Raw genomic sequence first — 17,507 nt, 5'->3', positions numbered from 1 at the left:
CAGCATTATTAGGTTTCAGTAATGATCTTAATGTCATTTCTTCATCTGAGGATTAGTATCTCCTTTACAATAGATCCAAAGCAGAATAGTCATTAGCAGATTACAATAGCTACTAGAAAGCCAGGACAGAACAGTCCAGACTTAGATAATGGTATTTATGACTGGAGCCCTTGAGAGTTTCTCCCAGGCAGGTTGCTGTGTAAATGTGGAATTAAGTGTTTAACAAGAGCAAGATGAGCTCCGCCCCTCCTTTAGGACCATTCAGTGCAATTAAGAAGGCTCCAAAAGCAAAGAGATCATTGTAGTTTCTTCTGTTATAGTTAGTACTTTCCAAATGCCAGTAGAGGGAACTGGCCATACGCTATTCTAGTCCTTGTACTAAAAATGTCAAAGCTATTTTTCACAAGCATTACTCCATTACTCCTAAGCTTAACTGAGAACAGTCATAAAAGCAATTTTATAGGTTCAGGCTATATCAGATGCCTCCACCATACTTACCTATTTTCACTATCATTTCTCTAACTAGAGCACAATTTTCTCAACATTTGCCTACCCTCCCCACCCCCATCCTTTTCTTTTGTTCCTGCCTTAGCTGACTCATTTTTCCCTCTACTCACTGCTCCCCTTCCCCTTTAGCTATATGCTTGGTTCTGGTTAATTCATCCTTTACTCAATTATAAACATTTACATGGTTCTTTTCTTGTGGCCAGCTCATACTCAGCTATGGGTCTTCACCATCCCAATGTAGATGGTATTGCCTATCTCTCTCTAAACTTGTCATCTACCAAATCTTACTTCTTCTTCTTCTTCTTTTTTTTTTTTTTTTTTTTGCCAGTCCTGGGGGTTAGGACTCAGAGCCTGAGCACTGTCCCTGGCTTCTTTTTGCTCAAGGCTAGCATTCTAGCTTTTAAGCCACAGCGCCACTTCTGGCTTTTTCTATATATATGGTACTCAGGAATTGAACCCAGAGCTTTATGTATGCAAGGCAAGCACTCTACCACTAGGCCATATTCCCAGCCCCAAATCTTACTTCTGTGGGTGCTAGAATGTGAGCAAAACTGAGAAGTACACTGGATAAAAAAGGTTTATAGACGGGGGTGGGGGTGGGGTTTAAAGTAACACACATCTTCATAAGTTTAAAGATCTGAGGGGCACAGAGAAATCTAATAACAGTCCCATAAAGTAAAAGGAAAGTTGGAACTTGCTCCTAGTAACCTTAACTAACCCAATATTAACATCTGAAAAAGAAAAAAAAAGTAAGGAAGATGGCTATAACTAATAACAGCCTTTAAATTCTTATGATTAAATAGTACTATTTTTGTGATCTAAGTGAGACACTGTACCAAAGAAATATTGAAGCTACTGGGGGGTAAGCTGCAGGGAATCCAGAAGTCATCACGAATCTGATGCCTAATATTATATACTCAGAAGAGTCTGTTGAGCTGAGTGCCAGTGGCTCATGTCTGTAATTGTAGCTACTCAGGAGGCTGAGATCTGAGAATCATGGTTCAGAGCCAGCCCCTGAAGGAAACGTGAGACTCTTATCTCCAATTAACCACCAGAAAACCAGAAGTGGAGCTGTGGCTTAAGTGTTAGAGCGCTAGCCTTGAGCTGAAGAGCTCAGGGACAGCACCCAGGCCCAGAGTCCAAGCCCCAGAATGACAAAACAAGACAAAACAAAAATCTGTTAACCTAGACTTAAAACATTAAAGTTCTGTTTTTTCAACAGTACGAAGAAATGAAGCAAAAATAAAAAACTTATTTGGCTTAGAGGAGAAAGTTTAAACATTTAACTTTTTAATCAATAAGGATAAGAAAACAATGTTTCTTACTCATCACACTGAAAATTTTTTGGTTTTCCTTGTACTAAATTCAGAAGTTCACCAATCTCACACACTATAATATGAACTACAATTCACAAATAAAAAATATGTTCCCAGCCTTGACATCTCATTAAGGGAAAACATATATACCATTCTCTTGATTCACTAATCACTGGATGTTCTTTTTGTCAGGGTTATATTTGTAATGTGATTGATTTCTAAACCATCAGGTTACAGTTGATATAGTTCAGTGGTAAAGTGTTTGCTTAGCACACACAAAGCCCCAGGATTTGATCTCAGAACCACCCCTCCCTCCCAAAAAAGAACCCTGCAAACCCAATTTCTAGGCTCAAAACTCAAATCTTATCCAAGAACACTCTCTGTTCAAGGATATGGAACAGCCATTCAACACATACCTACAGGCCACCATGAGCAAGAGCACAGGCTAAGTTCAACAAAAGGTAAGTACTCATTGTAGCCTCTACCTAGGTTAGGATTATAGTGGATACTAGCACAGTTAGGTTTGAAGACTTAAATCAACAAGTAGTTCCTGGTGCCAGTGGCTCACACTAGTAATCCTAAAGACTCAGGAGGCTGAGATGTTTGAAGTCAACCTGAACAGGAAAGTCTGCAAGACTCCTAACTCCAATTAAACACTCAAAATACAGAAGTGAAGATGTAGCTCAAGTGGTAGAGACCTAGACTTGAGCACAAAAGCTCAGGGACAGTTCTCTGGCCCAGTTCAAGCTCCAGGATCAGCACAGACATACACAAAAAAAGTCATAAGCAGTGGCTCTGAGATAATTCTTCTATAATATTCCTTTGATAGTACTTTAACAGTTATACTTGAAAATAAAAACCTTACTGCAATGATTAACAAAAAACTGTCACATTGAAGGAAGTATAAAGGAGAGAAATTACGACTGTTCTGTGATGAAAACAGACCTGAAATATTTCATCTTTAAGAGAAGTGACCTATAAATGTAGTTTAAGGTTGGTAACATTGTTTAATAAAAATATTTTTCAGTAAGCCAGTTAAAGTATTTTAGTAACTTGGGCTTTCAGGTAGAAAATAAGACACTTAAAAAAAAATTACAGGGGCTGGGAATATGGCCTAGTGGCAAGAGTCCTCACCTCGCATACAGGAGGTCTTAGGTTCAATTCCCCAGCACCACATATACAGAAAATGGCCAGAAGTGGCGCTGTGGCTCAAGTGGCAGAGTGCTAGCCTTGAGCAAAAAGAAGCCAGGGACAGTGCTCAGGCCCTGAGTCCAAAGCCCAGGACTGGCAAAAAAAAAAAAAAAATTACAAACTTTTCTGCATTGCTAGACTGAACCCAGGGCCTTGCAAATAATAACTACGTGCTGTACCATACTAAGCTATACTAAACTATATCCAAGCCCTAAATTTACATCTGTGTGTGTGTGTGTGTGCACCCCCGTGCACACCAATACTGGAGTATGAACTCAGTGCCTGAGCACTGTCTCTTAACTACCACTATCTCAAATCCCCTCTTCCAGCTCAAGGCTACCACTTTACCACGTGAGCCACACCTCTACTTCAGGCTCTTTACTGGTTAATTGGATACTAGTCTCTTGGATTTATCTGCCCAAACTCACTAGGAACCTCAATCCTCAGACCTTAGACTCCTAAGTAGCTAGAATTAGCTTTACAGGTGTGAATTTAAATCTATGGGTAGATTTTGACAGTGCTGTGTTATTTTAGAATGTGCTACAATGCTGGAAACAGTAAGTTTGAAAATTATCTGCCTTTTCTCATTTCTTTTTATGTACATAACAAAATGAAAAGAACAATGAGCATGAAAAGAACAATGAACTATAAAGAAGAAAAAGCCCACAGCATGTGTATTAGGAGTAATCTCTACTCCAGGAACAGGACAGCCAAGAGCTTTATGGTTGGCTATTGTCTGCTTACCTATCCAACAATATATGGTCTGGTAAAAAGGACAAACCAGACAAAAATCTTGCATATTTTAGAGTTTAGTACCTAAGCAATATGTAAGTAAATGGAGAAAAAAAGAAAAAAGACTTGACTTACCTGAACTGCCAAGTTGTTTGTAAAACCTGTACTCTAAATGAAGCTGTGGAGCACGTGATTTTATTGGTTCCTGAAACCCAAAAAGAAAAACTGTGATCAAATTTAGACAAATGGGATTTTTCCATTTATATAATTTTTTTCCAGAGTAACTATGATCTAAGCAAACTAATGTCTTATGAGTCTGTATCTATATGACAGCCTTTTCTTATCACTATTTGTCACTGAAATTACAGCTAAGAGGAGATGAGTTAGATTATTTGCAACCCCTTCCACAGGAGTAAATAAAAATAAGACTTTCCGGGCTGGGAGTATGGCCTAGTGGCAAGAGTGCTTGCCTCCTACACATGAAGCTCTCAGTTCAATTCCCCAGCTCCACATATATGGAAAATGGCCAGAGGGGGCGCTGTGGCTCAAGTGGCAGAGTGCTAGCCTTGAGCAAAAAGAAGTCAAGGACAGTGCTCAGGCCCTCAGTCCAAGGCTCAGGACTGGCCAAAAAAAAAAAAAAAAAGTAAATAAAATTTAAAAAAAAAATAGACTTTCCATAAGCCATCACTAAAGGACATCTCCTGAGCAATAACTAATCTGATATGTATTCTCCCAGGAAATAAGATGTCAAATATTTTTTAAAAGCTAAATGCATAATAGCATGTATTTCCTGAATGTTTAATTATGAATTTTAGGGGTTTTTACAATTATTGTATTTTTAGAAAAATATATTCTAAGAACAGTTTCAAATACACAAAAGCTGGCAACCACTTAAAAGATACCATTATTAATATTTTGGGAACTATTTATGTAAGTATTTCCTTCGTGGGTTTTCTTTTCTTTTTTTTTTTTGAACAATTTCTTTTGGGGGTAGGAGTGGTGAGGCCAATCCTGGGGCTTGGACTCAGGGCCTGAGCACTGTCCCTGGCTTCTTTTTGCTCAAGGCTAGCACTCTACCACTTGAGCCACAATGCCACTTCCAGCCTTTTCTGTTAATGTGATGGTGAGGAATAGAACCCAGGGCTTCATGAATACAAGGCAAGCACTCTACCCCTAAGCCACCTTCCCAGGCTTAACAATTTCTTATACCTGGGGTTGAGAATATGGCCTAGTAGTAAAAGTGCTCGCCTCATATACATGAAGCCCTGGGTTCAATTCCTCAGCACCACATATATAGAAAGAGCCGGAAGTGGCCCTGTGGCTCAAGTGGCAAAGTGCTAGCCTTGAGCAAAAAGAAGCCAGGGACAGTGCTCAGGCCCTGAGTTCAAGCCCCAGGATTGGCAACAAAACCAAAACCAAACAACAATTTCTTATACTTTAAACTCTATGTAGTCGAGGCTGGCTGTGAAGCTAAAAATCATACTGCCCCAATCTCCAGGGGTTATACACATGCAATACACCTAACTGACATAAAGCCTTAAACAAGTAGACTGTGTTCTAGGAACAAGCCTGAGTGGAAATTGAGAAATTATCTGAAAAATAACAAGTATAAAAATGTAGAGGTGCCAGGTGTCAGTGGCTTATGCCTATAAGCCTAGCTACTTGGGAAGCTGAGACCTGAGGATCACAGTTCAAAGCCAGCCTGGGCTGCAAAGTCCATGAGACTCTTATCTCCAATTAACCACCAGAAAACTGGAAGTGGTGCTGTGGCTCAAGTGGTAGAGCTCTAGCCTTAAGCTGAAGAGCTCAGGGACAGTGCCCAGGTCCGAGTTCAAGCTCCAGGACCAAAAAAAGCACAGGTATGCTTAGTGACAGAAAACATGTTAGTAAGTTTGAGGCCTTGAGTTCAAATCTCATTATTACAAGAAAAAAAATGCCAGCTTTAAATGGGGGAAAAAGGTAAATTCTGGATATCCTCCTTCTTCTTTTTGGCCAGTCCTGGGGCTTGAACTCAGGGCCTGAGCACTGTGCCTGGCTTCTTTTTGCTCAAGGCTAGCACTCTGCCACTTGAGCCACAGGGCCACTTCCGGCCTTTTCTAAATATGTAGTGCTGAGGAATCGAACCCAGGGCTTCGTGCATGCTAGGTAAGCACTCTACCACTAAGTCACATTCCCGCCTCTGGATATTATTCTTTATCAGATAATTATTTTAAAATGTTTTCTCCCACTTCATGGGTTGCCTTTTCACTCTGCTAAATGTCTCTAGATAACAGAAACTTAAGATTTTGTTGAAGGGCCTGGGAATATGGCCTAGTGGTAGAGCGCTCGCCTCGTATACATGAAGCCCTGGGTTCAATTCTCCAGTACCACATATACAGAAAATGGCCAGAAGTGGCGCTGTGGCTCTAGTGGTAGAGTGCTAGCCTTGAGCAAAAAGAAGCCAGGGACAGTGCTCAGGCCCTGAGCCCAAGGCCCAGGACTGGCAAAAAAAAAAAAAAGATTTTGCTGAAGTTCAATTTATCAATTTTTTCTTTTGTTGTTCATAATTTTTGGTAACATACTCAAGAAACTGTTGACAAATACGATGTGACATTATTTTTCCCCTGTGGTTTATGGTTTTATATCTTATATTAAGGTCTTTAATTCACCAAGAGTTAATTTTTGTAGATAATCTAAGGTAAAGGTTCAACTTATAACAAGAGGATATCCAGTTTTCCTAGCACCACTGATTGAAAATACTGTTCTTTTTCCCCATGCAAGGTTTTATGTCCTATTTGTTCGGTGTTTAAGAAAGAGATTTTCCAACTTCCCTTGGAAACAGAGGTTGATGTTTAATAAGTTGCATAGATAATACATTTTGTTCAAATCTCACTGCTGAAACACTCTTATTTATCTTATGTCCCCAATAACAAGATCAATAGTTCCTCAACAACCTGTGAATACTGTACTATCAATTATTTCTTAGGCTTTTATTAGGCAAAGTAATTTCAGTTCCATTAACCTTTCCTCACTAGTTTTATTTTTTAATTCTTTATCTTTGATGACTTAATCCTGAATCCACTTGGAATGTTTCTGACTAGACTAGCGTGACAAACAATGTCTTAAGCCATTCATTCTATTCCACCTGGGATAAGAATCATCCTTTTCCAGGAAGTAGAGTTGTGGCTCAAGTGTCAGAGCATCAGTCTTGAGTGGAAAAAAGGCAAGAAATATTGCAAGGCCCTGAGTTTAAACCCCAAAACTGGCACACGAATGAATGAATGAACAAATAATCCTTTTCCAGCATATCCATGATGTATATGCTTCCTACCTGTGCAATGCCTGTCTTGGTAGTGTAATGCTTGTATTCAAGTAACTTTTATTAAAAATGGCCCCATATTATAAGAGTAGTGATGTCAGCAATTCAGATATGCCAAAGAAATAACAAGTAAAAAGAAAACAGTGGTTTTACTTAAAGAAAAGAAAAAAATATGTGTGCTGGGCATGGTGGCACATGCTTGTAATTCCAACACTTGAAAGGCTGTGTGTGTGTGTGTGTGTATGTGTGTATGCTAGAAGTGGTGCTGTGGCTCAAGTGGCAGAGTGCTAACCTTGAGAAAATGAAGCCAGGGACAGTGCTCAGGCCCTGAGTCCAAGCCCCAGGACTGGCCAAAAAGAAAGGCTGAGGCAGAAGGCTCACAAATTTGAGGCCAGCCTAGGCCACACAGCAAGACCCTGCCCTCCCTGTCCCCACCAAAATAAATAAGTAAATAAATGTCCAAGGTTATCAACACTCATGCCAAGAATGAATCTTTTTCCTCTGTAAAAAAAGGAAAAAGAAATTCAAACATGTTTTGCTACTATATCTCAAGCTGCAAACATTATGGTCATGATACATGGTAAGTGCATTAAGATGGAAACAGTTATAAATCATGGCTTCTGGTGCTCTCTGCAATTTAGGCAACCACTGAGAGTCTTGAGAAATATTTCATAAGGATAAGGGTACTACAAGGTTGGTTTCTCTACCTTTCCACTTTCTATTCTTTGTTCCACTAAGTATTTGCTTTGTGTTTACATTTTTTTTTCTGATTTCTCTTCAGGCTTGAATCCTGTGGATTTCACACTGCTTCCTTATCAGCTGTCCTCTGTATACTTGATCTGCCCTCCCTCCACACAAGTGCTGTAGCCACCATCCCAGAACTATATCCCAGTTCATGCTCCTCTGCTCAAAATCTCTGGGAGGCTCCCAGGTGCCAGTTGACTGGGGGATCTGGCCTGTCACTGTGGCTCTTCTGCAGGTTTCTTCCACCAGGAGTTAGCAGTCCTGTAAAAGTATTCTCTAGCATATCTGCCTTTTCACTTTTCCTGGCCATGTGAAAAATCCTAATTATTTGAGGCTACTCACAAGGCAGAAAAAGATCTTAAAATACTTTAATTGGGGGGCTGGGAATGTGGCTTAGCGGTAGAGTGCTTGTCCTAAACAACATGTGTGAAGCCCTGGTTTCAATTCCTCAGCACCACATAAACAGAAAAAGCTGAAAGTGGGGCTGTGGCTCAAGTTGGCAGAGTGCTAGCCTTGAGCAAAAAAAGGAAGACAGGGACAGTGCTCAGGCCCTGAGTTCAAGCCCCAGGACTGGTTAAAAAAAAAAAAGTCTCCTAAAATCGGGTACCAGTGGCTTATGTCTGTAATCCTAGCTATTCAGAAGGTTGAGATTTGAGGTTCTGGGCAGGAATCCTGTGAGACTCTTGTCATAAATTAAAACAAAAAACCAGAAGAGGAGCGGTGGCTCAAAGTGGTAGAGTGCCAGCCTTGAGCATAAAAGTTCAAATCAGAGACCGTGCCTAGGCCCTGGGCTTAAGCCCCAAGACTGACACAAAACAGAACAAAAATTCTGTATTATGACTGTATACTTGCTCCTGTCACTTTACTTTTCAAGATTTCTTTTGACTTTTTTTTTCTTCTATTACAGACAATTCTGTCTAGATTTCCTCTACCAAATTCATACCAGTCAACTTACCTATATATTAACTGACATTATTTACCAACTTATCTATATGTTATTGACATGATTTACCATTACATTTTGCTCCCTCTTTTTGTTTTTCTTTTTGCCAGTCCTGGGGGTTGGACTCAGGGCCTGAGCACTGTCCCTGGCTTCCTTTTGCTCAAGGCTAGCACTCTGCCACTTGAGCCACAGTGCCACTTCCGGCTTTTTCTATATATGTGGTGCTGAGGAATCGAACCCAGGGCTTCATGTATACGAGGCGAGCACTTTACCACTAGGCCATATTCCCAGCCCACCTCTTTCTGTTTTTCCTTCTACTTTGTATGGCCAATAATTAAAACTAGAAATAGGGACGAGAGATGTAGCTCAGTAGTAGAAGACATATTTAGCATGTATGAGGCCCTGGGTTCAATCCTAGCATGAAGAAAAGAAAAACAAAACAAGAATCCTAGAGTGGAATTTACATGTTAGTATGATGTGCCTGAGTAACTATATTTCTCTTTCAAATAAGAGGTAAATAAAGATGTTTTAGAGTGTAACAGTCTAGTCTGTGAGTCTGTTTTTTTGATGTTTGGCTTATTCTCCAAGGGAGACAGCAAGATAGTGATTGAGCTTCTTTCACTGTAACAGAAAAATCTGCATGAAGTATCATGCTCCTATAAGGTAGCCATCTGCTGTTGGTTTAGGATTTCAGGCAGGCATGTGTGCTCCAGAATAACCATGATTCTGGCATATGGCCATCCCTCTATGGAAATGAAATAAACATCTGGCACAGAAATAAAAAGAAGCCCTGCCGCTGCTATTTCACTTCTACTTTGTTTGGATCTTCATTGTGGGCTCTTCTTTCTTTGGTTTTTAAGAACTTTAAAAAACAAATAGCCTAGGTATGGTGGCTTATGACTATAGTCCTAGCACTGGGGAGAATGAAGCAGAACCCCCTCTTTTACTCTCCCCCCTGAAATAACACCTCTAGCTTGCAACTAATGAAATTTAAAGCTACCTGTAAACCCCAGGAAACTTACTAGTATTTACTGAGAGGACAGACATTTATATAGAAATTAGTCATATAAATTATTCCACATGATTAAAAATTGTTTGAAACCAACTTTAAATACAAGAAACTTATTATTCCTCCAAAAACTAAAATTAATTTGCTTTACCTTTTTTCTTTTTCTTTTTTGTCAGTTGTAGGGCTTGAACTCAGGACCTGGCCTCTGTCGCTGAGCTTTTCTGCTCAAGGCTAGTACTCTACCACTTTGAGCCACAGCTCTAGTTCTACCACTTCTAGTTTTCTGGTGATTAACTGGAGGTAACAGTCTCATAGACTTCCCTGCCCAGACTAGTTTTGAACCATGATCCACAGATCTCAGCCTCCTGAGTAGCTAGGATGATAGGAATGAGCCACCAGTGCCCAGCTTAAGATTTATCTTTTTTTTTAAGTAGTGTGTTTTTGTTCTTGGTTTTTTTGTTGGTCAGTTGTGGGGTTTAAACTCAGGGTTTAGGAGCTGTCCCTGAGCCTCTTCATGCTCAAGGCTAGAAGCTACAGCTCTACTTTTGCTTTTTTGAGTGGTTAATTGGAGATAAGAGACTCATGGGAAGTTTTCTGTACAGGCTGGAATTGTGATCCTCAGATCTCAGCTGCCTGATAAACAGCCGGCTAGGATGTTATTTTCAATGATTAGTCATTCATGGGTTAGTACTGATATACCAACTGAACTTTGAAAGCTTTTTATGACCATGATTAAACAGATTTGGTTTTCTTCTACTAAATTTATTAGTTTTAGAATACTTAAATTTTTTTTAAAATTGCCAGGTGCCAGTGGCACATGTCTATAATCCTAGCTACTCAGGAGGTTGAGATTTGAGGATCACAGTTCAAAGCCAGCACAGGAAGGAAAAATCTGTGCGACTCTACTAAACTACCCAAAAAAGCTAGAACTGGAATGGTGGCTCAAGGGGTAGAGCACCAGCTAGCCTTGAGCAAAAAAAGATCAGGGACAGCACCTACGCCCTGAGTTCAAGTCCTAGAACTGGTGTGCAGGTGTGCGGGCAGTAAGGCTGGGTACAGTGGCTCAGCACTATGTAATTCTAGATACCCAAGAGGTGGAAATTGAAGATTGAGGCCAGACCAGGAAAAATATTCATGAGAGGCTGGGAATGTGGCTTACTGATAGAGTGCTTGCCTAGTATGCATGAAGTCCTGGGTTTGACTCTGCTGTGGCTCAAGTGGAAGAGTGTTAGTCTTGAGCAAAGGCCCTGAGTTCAAGCCCCATGCCTGGTACAAAAAAAAAAAAAGTTCATGAGACTTCATCTCAATCAATAGCTGGGCATAGTGATGCATGCTGGTACAATGGCCAGAATCAGTGGTACATGCCTGTTATTCCCTAAAATGCAAGGAAACACAAGCAGGAAGATTGTTGCTTAGGCTGGCAAGGGCATAAAGAAAAACTCAACTCAAAAACAACCAATGCAGAGCTGGGACGCAGCTCAGTAGGAAAGTGCTTACCTAGTAAATAAAACATCTTGTGTTCAATTCCCAGTACCAAATGAGGAAAAAAAAATGCAAAAAAGGAGCTAGAAGTATGGCTCAAGTAGTAAAGTGCTCACCCAGCAACCCCAGTACAGCTAAAATTAAAATATAAAAAAAATTAGCAGCAAGAGCACCAAACATAATTACTACAAACACAGATTCTACTCACCAGTTTGATTGCTACATATTCATTGGTGTAGAGATTTTTACCTAAGGGAAAAGCAGAATGTATATGTTTAGTGACATTTCTCCTGGGAAATCCACAGAAAAATCTTAAGCTTTCAGGGTCATGAGAAAGGTCATATTCCCAATGCTGTTCACATATATGAAATATGATTTCTAAGTGAAAAGCTAAACAGAGATAATGAGATCCAGCAAAAGAAGAAAACAAAGAAAAAACAGCTCTGACAATCAAAGATGTAAGCTACATAATAAAAATTATATTTTAAGAAAAAGAATAAACCAACCAATCTTGACTCCTTCTTCCTGTTCCTTGACACAATATTTTTCCCAAATATTGTATCATAAAGCAAATCAAGAAAAAAATGCCATAAACTCTTGGCACAATAAACACAAACTGATTTTTCTGACGTATCCTGGTATTTAGTGGCAACTTTAGATGACCTAATGCATACGTAGAATGAAATATAATCAGTTATTGCCTAGCCTGTCCTTTCATGAAACTCATCAACAGTCTAAGCAGACGGTTCTCCTGTTCAACAGAACACACCAGAACTCTTACTCTGTATGAACAGGAAACAGATCTTTACCTGTACAACACAGAGCTCAGGGTTCTTCCTAAATCCTGAAATAATATCTTTTCTTCCAAACTTGTGTAATATAGAATCAATATTCTCCTGAGCACCTACAGAAAGAAACTAGAGTAATAATGAGGATAAGAGGAGCAACACTTACTAAGTCCATATTACATGCTGAGTACTTAGCTTCCTATTCTTCCTACCCCCAGTCCTGAAGCCCTTTCGTTCCTCCTGAAGCCCGTAGTACATTCCACATAGTTCGGCTACTGCACTGGATTCATACTAGCTCTCATATTTTTTTTTCTCCTATTTTATTCCACTAGAGCATAACTATCCTGAGGGTATAGAAATTAGGTATTAGGGTTTTTTTTTTTAATGCTTTCTAGTGTTTAAGACCATTTTCTGTACATCTGACACTTAAAGCCGAGACTTATTAATTTATTGGTATATACATACTACCTGACTTATTTTAAAAACTAACATAATAATCCAGGCAGGAAAGTCCATGAGATTTTTATCTCTAATTAACCACCAGAAAACCTGAAGTGGCACTGTGGGTGAAAGTGGTAGAGCGCTAGCCTTGAGAAAAAAAGCTCATGGACATTGCTTAAGCCCTGAGTCTAGCCCTATAACCAACCAAAGGGGGGAAAAAAACTAACATAAATGTTATAGCTTTATATGTACATAGCATGGGAAAGGATATGTGTGTGTTCATATATATGTCTTCTTTTCTAATTTTTCAATTAGTTTCTAGTTTTTATTTAACATATCTTGGTCTTACAATAAAGAAAACCAAACACTGCAATTTGGGAAACAAAATGCTGCTTATAAACTCCTATTCACCAAACTCTAGAATGCATCTTGATCTCATCTTTCTCTCATCTCCCATTCCACCAAATTTCCTAGTTCTATTTTCATGTATGTAAACTGAGTACTCTGATGGCACTTGTGCATCATTCCTCTTTCCATCCACTCCCTTCCTTTTAGCCTTCCTCATCAGCTCCCTCAGTCAAGACATATTTCAGCTTCCTGATTGTCAAGAAATGATGTTCCTAATCAGTGATGAACAGAGTAAGCAGTGATCAATCTTTTCTATCAAGATCCAAAAGTTCTCACTAAACTAGAAAGTAATGGACAAACTATGCAGTTACTCTCAGCTTCAATTTTCTATCTATATAAAATAGAACACAGGAGTACATTAATGAGATAGTCTATGACAACACCAAACATGGTGGTTGGTTAGTAACAAAATGCTACCTTGTTCATTCATTTTCTACAAGAAAACTAAAAGAAATGAATACATGTCACGGTTTTAATATCTACTTCTTTTTTTTTTTTTTTTTTTTCCGGCCAGTCCTGGGCCTTGGACTCAGGGCCTGAGCACTGTCCCTGGCTTCCTTTTGCTCAAGGCTAGCACTCTGCCACTTGAGCCACAGCGCCACTTCTGGCCATTTTCTGTATATGTGGTGCTGGGGAATCGAACCCAGGGCCTCATGTATACGAGGCAAGCTCTCTTGCCACTAGGCCATATCCCCAGCCCTAATATCTACTTCTTAAGAGATGCTGAAGGGGACACAATAATTCTCCCCAGCTAAGCCTTGCTTATGTAAATTCTTCTGCCACAGGGCCAATACATCTGAATAGGCCAACACACAAAATGGAGCTCTGTGGAAGTCTAGACAATCACTCAGCCACTAACCTCAGTGGTATGCAGTACTCAGAAATTTTGCTCTAAAAGAATTTAATTATAAAGATCGAGGACTAAAATCCTGCCTTTTAAAATGAGTAACTGCTTCAGCTAAAAAACATATAAATAAAAATATAACAATAGCTGTGAGAAAGGCAAGCAGTTTAATGGACAGAAAAATACCATTGATGACCTGGCACAGTCCCAAGCACTCAAAGCTTTTAGTGTCTGTTGCACAAAATCCACAATGCTTCCCAAATGCACTTCCTGAAATGAGTTCTTTTATTGTTAATGGAAAACAAACTGTATTACATAGTAGTTTGGGAGCTTTATATCTAAATTCAGCTCTTTTGAAGCAGCAGTGCTGGATGTAATGCTGCCATAAAACCATCTGAACAAATCTTCCTGTTTCAGTACCTACAGAGACAACATTTACCCATAAGCTTTAACAGACACAGTATTATTTCAAAAAACCAGCAGATTTCAGTTCTCAGAGTCACATGAGAACATACAGTGTGATGAAACATACAGCCTCACTTCCCAGTTTAATTAGATCCCCAGCTGCTACATTTTCCTGTTCTAAAGGAAAAGCAGTACATGTATACATTTCTATGGAGGACTTATAAAAAATAATCAGCCAAATGAAGTTGAGGTAGTTAGCAGTTATAATGAGTAACCACTTCTGCATCCCTCCTATTAGTTACTATGTCTACTTAGAGACAAGAGAGCTGGCAGACCTACTGATTTCCCCCTCTAAATAACATCGCTTACCAGCTGATCAAAGTGGCTCATGCCTGTAATCCTAGCTACTCAGGAGTCTGAGATATGAGGACTGAAGTTCAAAGCCGGCCTGGACAGGAAATTTCGTCTGTAAGACTTATTTGCAATTAACCACCCAAAGGCCAGAAGCGCTGGTGGAGCACTAGCCTTGAGCAAAGGAGTTTAGGGATAGTGCCCAGGCCCTGAGTTCAAGCCCTAGGACAAAGAAAGAGAAAGGGGAGGAAGGAGGGAGAAAGGGAGGGAAGGAGAAGAGGAGAGAAGAGGGAGGAAAGAAAGAGAGAACAAGAGGAAATGTGGCTTAGTGCTACATAAACAGAAAAGGCCAGAAGTAGTGATATGGCTCAAGTGGTAGAATGTGAGCTTTGAGAAAAAGAAGCTCAGGGACAGAGCCCAGGCCCTGAGTTCAAGCCCCAGAACTGGCAAAACAAAGAGGGGCGGGGGGTAGAGGGAGGGAGGGAAAAAGAAAGAACGTATCTTCAAGAATACAACACGAAAAATGCCAGAGGACTTTTTCTTTTTCACTAACTTAATATTATTAGTATATTACTATATTATACAGAAACATTTTCCAAATTTATTAACAGAGAGGTTACTGCTTACTAAACCAAGATTTTTTTCCTTTAAAAATTTTGTTATTATAAAGGTGATGTTTACATATGAAACTATAACCCCTCTGTACATCACTTTCACAAATAAATAAGTAAATATTTTAAAAAATGAAGGTGATGTACACAGGGCTTACAGTTATAAGTAAGGCAAAGTGTACAATTCTTTTTGTTGTTTTTGGTCATGGGGCGTGAACTCCAGGCCTGGGTACTGTCCCTTCCTTTTTAACTCAAGGCTATTGGCTCTACCTACTGTGAGCCACAGTGCTACTTCCAGTTTTCTAGTGTTTAATTGGAGATAAAAAGTCTCACAGATTTTCCTGCCCAGGCTGGCCTCAAACCATAATCCTCAGATCATAGCCTCCCAAGTAGCTAGGTATGAGAGCCACTGGCACCTACCTACAAGTACATTTCTTTTTCGACAATGTCATTCCTTCTCTCACTCTCTCCCAGGTAAACTAAGATTTTTTTAAGGGCTTGACTATCAATAGCAATACACAGCTTATCATAATAAATCTTAACTGCTACCACTAACCAGTGACAGTATATAGCATGTTTACTATCAACAAAGAACCAAAGGCTAAACTGTAGGTTATGTTCTCTCATATTCAAATATTTATTTCTTTCTTTCTTTGCCAGTCCTGGGGCTTGAACTCAGGGCCTGGGCACTGTCCCTGAGCTTCTTTTTGCTAAGGGCTAGCTTTCTACCACTTGAGACACAGTGCCACTTCCAGCTTTTTCTGCTGATGTGGTAATGAGGCATCAAATCCAGGGCTTCAAGCATGCTAGGCAAGCACTCTACCTAAGCCACGTTCCCAGCCCATTATTTATTTTTGTTGGTCCTGGGCACTATCCCTGAGCATTTTTTCTGAAGGTTAGCATTCTACCACAACTCCACTTGAGTATATATCTACATAGAGAATAAATCAATAAATACACAGAAAGTCACCTGGATATCTATGTTGCACTATTCACAACAGCCAAATGATGGAATCAGCCATGGTACCTTATAACAGATAAGTAGATGAAGAATTTATGGTACATACAGACCATGGGATATTTGAGAGTCATAAAGAAAAATAAAATCATGTCATTTGCAGGAAAAATAGGTAGAAATGGAAAACATCATGCTTACAGAAATAAGCCAAGCTAGAAAAGCCAAATATCATATGGTTTCACTCATATGTGAAAGCATGACCTAAAAAAATTCAGACATGTACATATATCTATATAAATACATTTTTATGTATATGCATAGAGCGTGACTAGGATATAATACTACGTAGAAAGATTAGGAAAGGGAAGAAGGAAAAGAAGAATGGAGTGTAATAATTTCCAATTACACTGCAACTATGTATGAAGTCAGTATAAAGAGGCCCAATGGAAGCTGGTATTAACAGGGGGTTGGGGCATGAGGAAGGAGAAAGCAGGAGAAATGGATCCCCTCAGCAAGGCTTAGTATATGCACACCTGAAGTACCATGGTGAAGCCTCTTGGTGTAATTAATACACTTAAAAAAAGAAAGAGGGGCTGGGAATATGGACTAGTGGCAAGAGCACTTGCCTCATATACATAAAGCCCTGGGTTCAATTCCCCAGCACCACATATATAGAAAATGGCCAGAAGTGGCGCTGTGGCTCAAGTGGCTCAAGTGGCAGAGTGCTAGCCTTGAGCAAAAAGAAGCCAGGGACAGTGCTCAGGCCCTGAGTCCAAGGCCCAGGATTGGCAAAAAAAAAAAGAAAGAAAGAAAGAGGGCTGGGAATGTGGCTTAGTGGTAGAGTGCTTGCCTAGCATGCAGGAAGCCCTGGGTTTGAGTCCTCAGTACCACATAAACAGAAAAAGCTGGAACTGGTGCTGTGACTCAAGTGGCAGAGTGCTAGCGTTCAAGTAGGGGGGCAGGGGGAGCCTGAAAAAATATATGAAAGGATTTGTTTTGTTTTTGTTGCCAGTCATAGGCATGGACTCAGGGCCTGAGCACTGTCCCTGGCTTCTTTTTGTTCAAGGCTAGCACTCTACCTCTTGAGTCACAGCGCCACTTCCGGATTTTTCTATATATGTGGTGCTGAGGAATCAAACCCAGGGCTTCATGTATACGAGGCGAGCACTTTACCACTAGGCCATATTCCCAGCCCCAAAATAAATGAGGGGAAAATGGAGTAAGCCCATTTAAGGTGGTAGGTACTATCAGGGGCTGGGTTATTAGCAAGTGGGGTGAAAGTGGATAAATATAGCCAAAGTAGTTTGTTTGCATGTATGAAAACTGTTGAAAATGTTTTGGGAAGTGGGGAATGAGATAAAGGGGATGTGGCTGAGATAGAGAGGGTATGGTTGACTCACTGTATGTGTAGAACTGTTAAAATGGAACCTCCCTAGTACAATTCAAGTATATTTTGTTTTGTTTGTTTTAAAGTTCAGT

The 17,507-nt window shown here is 39.9% G+C and overlaps 1 protein-coding gene across 4 annotated transcripts in view; it reads right to left on the bottom strand.

Annotated features, from left to right (window-relative positions):
- Csnk1g1 (casein kinase 1 gamma 1) overlaps positions 1-17,507 on the bottom strand; it is a 138,237-nt gene that overhangs the window by 63,025 nt on the left and 57,705 nt on the right. For all 4 annotated transcript variants that reach the window (XR_007208837.1, XR_007208838.1, XM_048332843.1 and 1 more), the window contains exons 3-4: positions 11,431-11,471; positions 3,882-3,951 (exon numbers count right to left, since the gene is read on the bottom strand). Coding sequence is in view for 2 of the 4 variants with exons in the window: in XM_048332843.1 (XP_048188800.1) it covers positions 3,882-3,951; positions 11,431-11,471 (111 nt within the window). In the remaining 2 variants the exon portion in view is untranslated. The remainder of the gene's footprint in view (positions 1-3,881; positions 3,952-11,430; positions 11,472-17,507) is intronic.

This window comes from Perognathus longimembris, chromosome 23 (assembly GCF_023159225.1).
Source record: "Perognathus longimembris pacificus isolate PPM17 chromosome 23, ASM2315922v1, whole genome shotgun sequence".
Taxonomy (NCBI): Eukaryota; Metazoa; Chordata; class Mammalia; order Rodentia; family Heteromyidae; genus Perognathus; species Perognathus longimembris.
This window is presented reverse-complemented; position numbering and strand designations above follow the sequence as displayed.